The 12856-nt window shown below is 42.5% G+C and overlaps 1 protein-coding gene across 1 annotated transcript in view; it reads right to left on the bottom strand.

The window, feature by feature from the left end:
- Positions 1-12856, bottom strand: part of LOC139385010 (A disintegrin and metalloproteinase with thrombospondin motifs 20-like) — a 153857-nt gene that overhangs the window by 105694 nt on the left and 35307 nt on the right. Inside the window, exons 4-8 of the mRNA XM_071130028.1 lie at positions 11157-11404; positions 8342-8425; positions 7835-7959; positions 7680-7720; positions 7172-7277 (exon numbers count right to left, since the gene is read on the bottom strand). Of these exons, the coding sequence (XP_070986129.1) occupies positions 7172-7277; positions 7680-7720; positions 7835-7959; positions 8342-8425; positions 11157-11404 (604 nt within the window). The remainder of the gene's footprint in view (positions 1-7171; positions 7278-7679; positions 7721-7834; positions 7960-8341; positions 8426-11156; positions 11405-12856) is intronic.

Genomic DNA, 12856 nt, shown 5'->3' with positions numbered 1-12856 from the left:
GAGCAGGCACAGGACGTACCGGACTGGGGACACGCACTTCAGGGAGAGTGTGAGGAGGAGACACATGACGTTCCCTCTGCTCAGCCGCCAGCTCCATGTGCCCCCCCTCAAAAAAAACGTGGGCTTTCTGTAGCCGCGAACCCTGTCGTCGTCGTTGTCCTACATTATCTCCTTCCGTAATCAAGAGGTGTAACATACACTAAGTAAAAACAATATCCCATAAAACACAGGTGGAAAAAATGCTACTTAAATATGATCCCCAATTAGAGACAACAATAGCCAGTTGCCTCTAATTGGGAATCATACCAAACACCAACATAGAAAAACTAAACTAGAACCGCACACAGAAAATAATAACTAGAAACCCCCCCAGTCACGCCCTGACCTACTCTACCATAGAAAATAAGGGCTCTCTATGGTCAGGACGTGACACCGTGTCACATTGAGTGAGGCGGGTTACCGGAATGTATATTTAATTTAAAAATGGAAAAAGAGATTGAAAAATAAATTGGAATACAGTGCCTTGCGAAAGTATTCTGCCCCCTTGAACTTTGCGACCTTTTGCCACATTTCAGGCTTCAAACATAAAGATATAAAACTGTATTTTTTGTGAAGAATCAACAACAAGTGGGACACAATCATGAAGTGGAACGACATTTATTGGATATTTCAAACATTTTTAACAAATCAAAAACTGAAAAATTGGGCGTGCAAAATTATTCAGCCCCCTTAAGTTAATACTTTGTAGCGCCACCTTTTGCTGCGATTACAGCTGTAAGTCGCTTGGGGTATGTCTCTATCAGTTTTGCACATCGAGAGACTGACATTTTTTTCCCATTCCTCCTTGCAAAACAGCTCGAGCTCAGTGAGGTTGGATGGAGAGCATTTGTGAACAGCAGTTTTCAGTTCTTTCCACAGATTCTCGATTGGATTCAGGTCTGGACTTTGACTTGGCCATTCTAACACCTGGATATGTATATTTTTGAACCATTCCATTGTAGATTTTGCTTTATGTTTTGGATCATTGTCTTGTTGGAAGACAAATCTCCGTCCCAGTCTCAGGTCTTTTGCAGACTCCATCAGGTTTTCTTCCAGAATGGTCCTGTATTTGGCTCCATCCATCTTCCCATCAATTTTAACCATCTTCCCTGTCCCTGCTGAAGAAAAGCAGGCCCAAACCATGATGCTGCCACCACCATGTTTGACAGTGGGGATGGTGTGTTCAGGGTGTTGCTTTTACGCCAAATATAACGTTTTGCATTGTTGCCAAAAAGTTTAATTTTGGTTTCATCTGACCAGAGCACCTTCTTCCACATGTTTGGTGTGTCTCCCAGGTGGCCTGTGGCAAACTTTAAACGACACTTTTTTATGGATATCTTTAAGAAATGGCTTTCTTCTTGCCACTCTTCCATAAAGGCCAGATTTGTGCAATATACGACTGATTGTTGTCCTATGGACAGAGTCTCCCACCTCAGCTGTAGATCTCTGCAGTTCATCCAGAGTGATCATGGGCCTCTTGGCTGCATCTCTGATCAGTTTTCTCCTTGTATGAGCTGAAAGTTTAGAGGGACGGCCAGGTCTTGGTAGATTTGCAGTGGTCTGATACTCCTTCCATTTCAATATTATCGCTTGCACAGTGCTCCTTGGGATGTTTAAAGCTTGGGCAATCTTTTTGTATCCAAATCCGGCTTTAAACTTCTTCACAACAGTATCTCGGACCTGCCTGGTGTGTTCCTTGTTCTTCATGATGCTCTCTGCGCTTTTAACGGACCTCTGAGACTATCACAGTGCAAGTGCATTTATACGGAGACTTGATTACACACAGGTGGATTGTATTTATCATCATTAGTCATTTAGGTCAACATTGGATCATTGGATCATTCAGAGATCCTCACTGAACTTCTGGAGAGAGTTTGCTGCACTGAAAGTAAAGGGGCTGAATAATTTTGCACGCCCAATTTTTCAGTTTTTGATTTGTTAAAAAAGTTTGAAATATCCAGTAAATGTCGTTCCACTTCATGATTGTGTTGATTCTTCACAAAAAAAAAAAGTTTTATATCTTTATGTTTGAAGCCTGAAATGTGGCAAAAGGTCACAAAGTTCAAGGGGGCCGAATACTTTCGCAAGGCACTGTATATACAAAAAAGACGAAAAATACAAAAAGTAAACGAGAGGACAACAAACCAAGTCTGCACTGCTACGCCATCTTGGATCACTGTGAGGACTGAGTCCATTCAAACCAGGACTGGATTTTTCCAGGACAAGTCTAGAAGAGGTTTCCATTCAGGCTTATTACAGAGACAGCTGTCAAATTGGGAAAAGATTACCAGGAGCTGGCTTTCATACTCAATCAAAAACAATGCTGTGTATTGTTTTCGCTGTAAGCTCATTTCTACAAAAGACTACAAAATAATAAAGGAAGGGGTGAATGACTGGTCAAATATCAACGTCATTCTGAAACACCTAGAGGGTAGTCCTGAACACAAACAATATGATTAAGTGGAGAGAACTTGATCTGCGCCTAAGTGGGGATAGCCTATTGACCAGATACAAATGACAATTTTGGAGGCTGAGAGAAAGAGATGTCGGGATGTCCTTACACTTTTAATAAGTATCACCCAGTCTCTGACTGAAAGAAACCTAGCATTCAGGGATTTATCAGACAAACTTTTCCAACCAGATAACAGAAACTTCCTAAAAGAGGTTGAATTACTGGCAAGATTTGAACCCGTTATGGGGTCTCTGAGGCCCAGACAACAGCCAAAAGCATTTGTGAATAAATTCATGTGGAGGCTGTTCTGAAAGAGAAGAGACTGAAAAACAGCAAGAGGCATTTCAGCTATGAGGCTCCTGATGAACCAGTGACTGATGCATTGAAAAACATGACGTCAACTACTTAAACATTGTGGTCGACTCTGCTGTGACATCCATGGATGAGATATTTGAAATACTCAACCAGGTGAAAACCAAATATGGAGTGCTGCTGAAAAACCGACAGATTGAGCAAACTGTTTTAAAGGAGGGAGGATTGTAGTGGGAGCACTGGGGAGTCAGGTGTGACTGTGTGGCAATGGCAAATGGTTTACATGGCTCACGGGTCAGGTAGGAGGGCCCCTTAGTAGAATTTTGCATAGGGCTCCAGGGTGGTCAGGACCGGCTCTGGGCTGGAGGCTTGTTCATTTATCTGACAAGATATGCTTATAAGTCATGTGCCATTAGTATATATTATATACTTTTATAGTAAGAAGAAAATCATTTTACTTAGCTGAACTTAGAAAGGATATTTTGCCCATTCCGTAGCGAGTGCGCATATGAAGTGGCTATGTTGAGCATTAATGTGATCATTTGAAACCGGTCCTATACACTAGATTTTGAGTTATTTGGTAATGTTAGTTGTGAATGATACAAACCTTAGAATGTCAAAGAAGTATAACATTTATGGGCTGCATGATGCGACTATAGACTATTGATGATTTGAGAAAGTTTTAAAAAAAAGCTTGCACTCTGTTCTTTGCCTCAGGCTGCACAGCTGTTCTCTCATCAAGTGATCATATTTTCACCCTTCAGACTTTTCTCAATTTATTCTTGTCTTCCTGTCGGTACCGTTTTTCAATAATGCCTGGTAGGCTACTTCGTTTTTTTGCTAAGCTGTGCTTAATATAAGCAGCTGAGAAATAAATACACAAACACTTATTTCACTCCACGCATTAACCACTGTTTGAGGAGCATGCTCTCGCTGCGTAACAGGTGATATTCCACCCCAACTCTGTATGCCATGGGCTCTTCAATCCTGTTCCTGTAGCTACCCAGTGCTTCATTTGGGATACCAAGTGAAATCTGTTCGGGAACATCGTTTTCGCAACTAAACATATTTCACTAAACTGTTGACAGACCCTCTGCACGCTGAAGAAAGGGGTACAGGAGAGAGAGGAGGAGGAGATGGAAACACATGGTGGTGAATATATAGCTAAAGGTAATGTGCCACCCATTTAATAATTCATTAACAAAAATCCCTATTACTAGGCTCCAAAAAATAAAAAATACCTTTAATTATAGTCTACCGGTAAGCCGCTCATGCACAATCAATGAACCAACAGCATCGCCTAGGGCTATACGTTCCTTCCCAGACTCATGGATATACATTTTGGAGCGAAGCATAAGCTAACCAGTCCCTCCAGAATGCATAATAATACAGTCCACACTCAAAGGTGATTACTTGAATTTGTTTAATTTTGGAGTATAGGTTAGACCAATTAAAGTATGTACCAAAGACATCTTAAATCATTTTTTAAATGTTTTTCTGACATGCATTATATTCGATTGGCTATGTACTGTATAAGGCCCAATCATCATTTTAATTCAGCTATTTTTTGGGGCTTGGGCTGATAAACCTATGCATATCCATAAGCGGTAATATGCCTGTGTGTGTTTTAAATTAACCATCACCTAATGCTGACCTCACTGCTCACATTGTGTGTGTGAGCATTGCAAAATAAATGTGCACATACATGTTATTCAATCATTGCTATCAATCAATTTGTTTCAATCATTGCAATCAAGTGGCCAGGTGCTAAAATATAAATTGTTTCTATTTGTGATGCTCAACACACTGCAAGTCCTGCCTCTCCGATCTCCTCATTGGTTCTTAGGAGCATATACCCACTTGCCATCTCCTCATTGGATTTTAGGAGCATATACCCACATGGGTAATTGAAAGATGAATTGAGGTCCAGACTCTAGTCAGTTGTGGTAATGTACCTAAAGTTGGTTGCCAGCCGCCATATGAAGTCCAAAATAAGAAGAAGCCTGAAGGAAGGAGAGATTACTAGAAACAAATTCGGTTTATCGTTTTATCTGTGGATTAGTTGGCGGAGTAGAGGACCTTCTGTGTTTCAGGTAAAATAACAACCCAATGTTTATATCCCAGCACAAATCTAGCTAAATTGCCATAACTGTTTAAAGCTTTTCAACCTGTCCCCAAATTAATATAATTGTTTCAGAGTTTGTTGTGATATTTCAACCTGCATGTCCTGATCATGTCTGGTTTGGGTGGAAAAAATCAACTTGGGGTCTGGTCAGCATGTTAGGCTTTGAAACAACATCCACAATGACAATGTCCTACACTCAGTTTCAACCTGCTGTTGAACTTCTTTTTTCAAAATTGATCAATCACAGTGAGGTGAGTTTTAAAAGCACATACTGTCTTGATAAGTGTTTGATGTGATTTTCAAATTCAGTTGCATTGACATCAGAGTGGTTAGAGGGACAATAGAGCCCTGAGTACCAGGCAATTAGCAACCTGATGATTGTTAGCGAGTTGGGAACTACTAACACATGTCCAGAGTGTGTGCATAAGAGGAGATTACCGTTACTCAGTCAAGTGAAATTTTACTGCAGTCATGACTCATGACTGCCGGTGTGGCGGTAATACGGTCACCACAACAGCCGTAGCTGCTGGACTGTGCTGAGCTGAGTGGATGTCCTGTCTGTCCTCAACTGGCTGTGTGTGCTGTGTTAGTGGAGGGATGAGGTCGGCATAAATCTGCACACACACACAGCTGCGTGGTGTTTACTGCAGGGGCCGGCGGGGGTTGCAGGGGGTAGTGTTTTCATTTTTTTCTATTGCATTGAGAAAGTTATAAATTACTGTAGAGTGGGGTTTGTAGCGAGCTAGCTCTCTATCTGTCTGAGAGGGATATATACTGTCTGTGTTCAGTCAGGGAAATGGGATCTCAGGAGGGAGAATTGCTAAGTTGCTAAGTTGATGTCTTAAATGCATCATTATCTTCCCCAGTTGTAACGTTCAGTTTACTGTCTCTACAGTCAGACTCCTCTCATTGAGTTGAAACAAAACAAGCTGCATCCAAAACAGACGACACCATCATATCCATCCCTCCAAATCATGTTTTTACACCCCATAAATAAGGGTGTATCTTCACAGTGAAGAAAAGGACCTGATTGGGATCCGTATGACTTGGGGGAGAATGTAAATAAGACCTTAGGGACTGTAGCAACAGGCTTTGTCATCACTCTGACAGAGAGAGAAAGATCTTACCAACATCACAGCCCTGTCACAGAGAGTAGAGCGCTGGGAACCATCACACACACACACACACACACACACAGGAGAGGGGCTTGTGAACGCAGCCCAGCAATTAAACGCATCAAGAGGGAAAGCCAACTGCCAGTCCAGCTGTTTGAACTTCAGCATAAACAGATCCACACAAGATAGCTGGTTTCCGCTAGCTAGGCCCAAAGAGCCAGCCTCTCTGGAGGAATGTGTGAGGAGCGGCACTGAGGGGGAAGGAGAATAATTGCCTTTCATAACCCAATGCCTCACACTGGCTCCATTTACTAACAAACAACAACTGTCCAGAGCAGGAGGAACATAAAGCTGCCACTTTCACCATCAGGGAGAGAAAAGAGAGAGAGAGAGAGATACATAATGTATACCCGGTTATGTCATGGTGATTGTTTAGAATATATGGAGGCTTATGAAAGCTTGGGTCATACTGTATGTTGTGACTTGGTCATCTGGCGACAGAGCAGTCATTCATATGGATTCTCTTTCCGTTCACACACGTGGTGACATCTGTGTGTTGTGAAAACAGGCCCAGACAGGGAGCGCTGTTATCATAACAGTGCAATATTATGCAGTATAGTATGGCCGCATTGTGATGAGCTCCGGTCTTTAGGGGTAATGTTTGGAACAGGCTGGGGGATAAGTCAGCTCTGGAAAACTCACATTATTCAGCTTTTGATAATGAATTGTGCTCCGTCCTCACTAAATGACATACATTTGTTATGACTTCCCTCCATCTCGAAGTCAAGTTGAAAACAATGGGCGCCGCATGCAGAGGCCCCTGGTCCACCACATCTAAAGCCCAGGCAGTGGTGACTTTCAGCTTAGTCTCATACAGATCCCCCTGGCTGCCTGGCTTCCTCCTCAAAGCTGTAACACCTACAGGGTTAACTCAGGCCGCTACACTAGGGTATTAAGGTTGGCATGTTATTAAATCCCTTTTTTCCTTTATTATGCTTTGCACCTGCGTTTGAAACGAGGATAAGAGGGCTTTTGTTGTGCGGGACCTGGGCAGGCCCCAGGGGGCCTAAGGTAGGACCAGGAGGGGGCCAGGGATGCAGGGGAGAGGGGAGTGTAGAAGGTACTTACACATGGCCCAGCTCGTGAGCGATGGTGAAGGAGGCGCTGAGTCCGTTCTCTTCGCTGATGGAGCAGCTCCGGTAAGGGTCACACATGGTCCCCAGCTCCGCCAGCCCTGGAAGGTCACACAGCTGCTTGAACGGACAGAGGGAAAAAATCCTTCCACCGCTCCACCACTAAAGGCGAGTAAGCCATCAAACGTCTGTTCCGTAAGAGAGATTAGTACTGCCCTCCATCACCCTCTCCTACTAAACACTACACCATTCTGATCGGTCACTACAGTATATTAGCTGTCAGCTTCTGTTATAAACTCATTACTGTACATTAGATCTCAGTCTCCGAGGGTGTCTCAGGGAGAGTTGGGAAATGTGAAAAAAAAACACATTTACAATTCACACGTGCGTATAATACATTGAAAAAATACAATCACCAACCAAATTATTTATGATTTAGATACTAGCCGATTGTGAAACATTCAAACAGAAGTGTTTATCTTAAAGTAAAGCTGTTTGTTTACCCAATGTATCACACTTGTCTTTAGCTCGGCAGATGTCTTCCCTGTGAGAAGACACAAGCACAAACAACACACACCATTATTCATCATCTGTATAAAAGCAGTTGAATGTGTGTTAGGGAAGTAAGATAATGTAGATGGATAAGTAAATACTGTACCTGGTGATCAGGAGTGCAGTGTCATGGTGGGAAGGGTGACTGTCATCCTGGACATTTTGAGTCTGTTGCCAGACACAGAAGTTGTGGAGGGTAGTAGCAGCATTGAAATTTATTGAGGGTCCATCCTGTGAGACATGACATAGAGACAGTGGTGAGGATTTGTACAAGTCTTCCAAGCTAAAAGATGTTTAAAAAAAATGTAACCAGATGTAAAAAAACAAAAACAAATAATTAACCATGTATCTGTCACAATTGAAAATATTTAGCTATCTACCATTACAAGCCCATGTGCTGTATGCCCTCAGTCCTAGACTAGTCAAATCACAGTTGTGGTAGTAGCACATAACAGTAATATATTTTTCTCTGAGGAGATTTCACTTGAGGCTTTCCTCTGACAAGGAGTGCAATGTCCTTCTGAAGGGCTACAGAGAGAGACAAGGTACACGTGTGGCTAACGCCAGCTGTCTCAGAGTACTCACTCACTGCAGCCCCAGTGTCTGTTCTTACCTGTTCATTGTGGATGACAACCAGCTTGACAATCATGATGTTGATGAGGTTTCCTACACTAGGGTCCCTGTAGACCGCAGCAACCTGTAACAAGATGAACACACAGACAAGAAATGCAAACGTCTACTAATCAGGGGTTGGAACCGGTTCAGGGAGCAGAACTGAAAACCAGAAAATAACACAATTATTCGAGGAACAGAATCAGAACCGGAAATGAAAGTGATCTATACTGTTCCGGAACAGAACAGTTATTTTAAAAGCACGGGAACTGGTTAACAACGTTCTTTTACGTTCTGGGCATTTTTTTCCAGTACTACAAAGTGCTTATGCGAAGCCCTCACTTGAAACTTATTCCAGCATCTACCTGCCAACTGGAAATATTTGCCAGTGTGTGTGTAGGCTACTTGCTTCTCTCCCTTAATGTTACTGAGGCCTACTGATGACGTTACAAGCGGAATTCAGAAATTAGGGAGAGATACTTAATTAGAAGAATGGATTAACTTTTACAATGCTAGTATACTATAGCTATCACGTTTCACATTGGATTTATTAACTGCAAAAAGGTAAGACGTGTTTTTAATTCTAGTGCACCTCTGCACACACAAGCTTGTTAGCTAGCTAACTAATGTTCGCTCTGGTCCAACGTTAACCAACTCTCAGAAGTTCAAAGACATTCAAAGTTCCTCCATAGAAGCCGCTCCTCAGTAGGTATAATTCTGTGGGCCTAATTCAGATAATGCATGTCATAACAAGATGCCCAGTGCTTCAAGCCAAACTTCCTACACCCTCTCTCGCTCTCTCCCCACCCGCAAAATTTCTGTCGCATCTCATGCCCTTACACTGGCCTGTCCATAATGACAGGCAGCACAGTGTGTGTGTGTGTTTGTCTTTCATTATGATTAAACCATGCTGTTACGGCAAAATACAATTTGCTCTGAATGACTTTCCTTTACAGATTGCTATGGCGCTTACACGCTCCATAGCAAGCTGCTCTATCCGCACTGATTGGTGAAGTAATTTCACGTTGAGCTAAATCTAAAAATAATGTCTATTTCAGAGGTTTAAAAAGGAACAGAAAGGAGCAATATAAACTGATATTTTTTGGGGGTTCGAACCGGTTCAGAACTTAATTTTGCTGGTCGGAACAGTGGAACAGAACAAAAAAAAGAATGGTTCTGTTCAGAACAAAACTATTGTAAAATTATTTGGGTTCCAACCCCTGCTACTAATGGTACAAAAACAGACAATAGGTCCATTTGAACTAATGCAAATACAAGTATTACTTTGAATGAGAGTAGATCTAGAGACCACATTCTGAAGGCTTGACTGAAATAACAGGACAAGTTGAAGAAAAGCAGGAATGAATGCATATCTTTATTCCTTCAGGGTAAGTTTAATCAACAGTATATTATGATATTATTACACACAATTACAATTCCTCTAAGGTCCCCCTGGTGATGGGGGAGGGGGGGCTTGGCTTGTGTGTATCCCACCACTCCTTGGACAAAAGTTTTTTTGTGCCTTTCTTTTGGTTCAGTGTGGGTCACTATCCTCCTGGGGCTATCCTAACAGAGCTCTGACAGGAACTCATTATCCTTCCATAAACATTTAGCTGGTCAGAGCATAGGGGGCTGCGTGAAGCAGATCCCTCCTCTGGTAGACAGACATATAGACAGGCAGGCAGACAGGAAGGCAGACAGAAAGGCAGGCAGACAGGCAGGCAGGCAGGCAGGCGGACAAACAGATAGACAGGGCACCCAGACTATGATGTAGCCTGGTAAATAGATGGACAGACAATCAAGACTGATACCCTGGAGGAATGTGTCTATGTGGTCAGTGTAAACACTATGACATCATATCAGAGGGCTAGCAGCCCACCCATTAGCCCCCTGCTCCACTAACAGGCACAACGTGCTGTCACCACGCCAATGAAGGATCAGTCTTGGCTGATTTCCTTATTCTTGTTTGAAATACAGGGTCTGGTTTCTGTTGGTTTGGCCGGAGAGTGCTAGGTCTTTTGATTGAGAGGCCCTGACAGGTTTTTCTGTGACAGCTGTGTGCATGTGTGTGTATGTGTGAAAATAAGTGTGTGTATCGTCAAAATATTCTTCCTATTGCCTTTAAAGGGCTAAAGCTGAGGCCCATATGTTTCCAAATAGGTACAGTATTTTACAGTGTTGTATTTTGGTTGAGGTAACACCAGCATATGGTAACGTTAACCAAACTAAAAGCCGATAAGATCGTAAAGAGCTGAGTCAGCCCAGTGAACCCCTTTATGAGTGACATCTCTAACTATGCAGGACAGGTTGCTATCAGAGTAACATTGGAAAGAGAAAACTGGCTATCAGCATTTCTGTCTTGCAATCTTAGGGATCCAACATACTGTCAGTTGTTTGGCAGGATTCATCAGGTAAAGGCTAACAGGGTGTTGTGTCACATACAATCATAACTGTTGTGTCTCCCAATTTGTTGAATATATATTGTATTACACTGTAATAGTCTGTTTGGATTTTGCTCATTAGTTTTCACCCATGTGGATAGATATTTTACACAAAGGAGATGCATACAGTATTGTTCAATGTCATACAGTATAGAGGGGAAAACTGTTAACCTTAGATACTGAAAATAGGGTACGGTAGAAAGTGAACAGAACTGCCAACCAGATACCAAAATTATTAACCACTTTAACTTATGTTAAAGTGAATGACTTTGTATCACAGAAAAGTTACTGAAACCATAGTAAGTAACCACAGAACAAATCTAGATTCAACCATGTATTTTTCTTTATAATTTAAAAAAACAATATTTTACTTACTACTGACATGATTGTTAGGATGTAGTGCTCAAGGTTGTGTCCGTGGTGGTGCACCATCTTGACGTCAGCAGTCAGCATCAGTTCCACATAGCGGGGGTATGAGAGGAACCTCTTCTGCCTGGACGGTGCTCTGTGAAGGGGGTCTGAGGAGTTGGAGGTGGTGGAGAGGCGGTCTCTCAGGGAATCCAGCTCTTCTACCATAGTCCTGTTGCTCTGAAAATTGACAACTGGCCTTTCCGATCCTTCCCCTGTCAGGAAATAGAACATCATTTAACAGAGTAGCATAATCTGGTTAAAGGTAATATGGTAATAGGAATGGACTTGGACCTGAGTGTAAATAGTGGAACACAATACATTTTTTGTAGAAGACAAGAAAACCTCACACCTCTTATGTTACATCTACAAGCATTTCCTGCCGCAGTGTGGAACGTCTAAAGCTAAAGAGAAAGGCCTCAGTTTAGCCACGTTCCAAAGACCTAACCCCCACATACTGGACTTTCAAGACAACCTTCCATAAATTACTGTGTCATTCCAAGGTTCTGAAGAACAGTTGTAACAATGACACAGGGTCAGTAACAGAGGTTATAGGTTAATAATTTGAAGGTCAGACAAGCTGCACTCCTGTGCCTCAACTTCAACTTATACAAACACAGAAAACCATCTAAAAAGGCTATTATTAACGACAGACTATTCCCACTGCTGCCTCTTCATTTACCAGGGGCTTGCCACAGTGTGTACTCCACATGGGAACATGAATTTAAACCACTTCGTTTAAACCATCGCCCATATATCACAGCAAATGAAAGGGTCTGTCAAGTGTCAGTTGTGCAGAGGTGAGGACGGAGTCAGGTGCAGGACACAGAGCTGAGTAAAACAACGTACTTGACTCTGAAAAATAAATCAGCCAAAATACATCCACGCAGGGATTAACAAACCCTAACACAAAAGACTAACACAAGACCAGGAACAATCACGCACAAAACATAATGAGAACCAGAGGGTTAAATAGGGAAACAATAATAACGTAATGGGACAAGACGTAACAAATGGAAAAAGAAACGTGGATTGGTGGCAGCTAGAAAGCCGGTGACGACGACTGCCGAACTCCGCCCGAACAAGGAGAGGCACCAACTTCGGCGGAAGTCGTGACAGGGTCACTGAGGGAGGAAAAGTTTAACAGAACATTACAGCTGAAATGCAACAGATACCAGATTCCGACTTTCAGGCAAACACAGTTATATTCAGGCCAAAGGAGAAAGCACTTAACAACCTTAAAAGGTAAAAAGGGTACAGAAAGCAGCCATATTCTCTGGCTACACGGAGGCCATTGGCATCACTTCCAATCCTTCCCTCTATTAGATGGACCTCAGATTAACTGCACGTGTAGCACAGCAGAGCTCAGTCATTGAGAGGTGAGAGATGGATTCCTTTACCATGATGACAAGGATTGGATAAGAGGAACTGAGGGGAGAGAAAGAAAGAGAGAGAGCGAGAAAGTGAACGACAGAGAGGGGGGGGGAGAGTATGAGAGAGAAAGAGGATAAGATGAAGATGGGAAAGCACGCTGAAGCCAACTTGTGGTGAAGGAAGGGAGAGGGATAACTACGTGTGTTTATGTTGTCTGTGCAGAAGGTCATTTCTTTCCTGGGACACTATGCTGCTGAAGCACAACAGCACCAGGGAAGAGGAGCCAGGGTCAG

Source organism: Oncorhynchus clarkii, chromosome 1 (assembly GCF_045791955.1).
Source record: "Oncorhynchus clarkii lewisi isolate Uvic-CL-2024 chromosome 1, UVic_Ocla_1.0, whole genome shotgun sequence".
NCBI lineage: Eukaryota > Metazoa > Chordata > Actinopteri > Salmoniformes > Salmonidae > Oncorhynchus > Oncorhynchus clarkii.
Note: the sequence above shows the minus strand (reverse complement) of the source record. Positions and strands in the feature narration are given on the sequence as shown.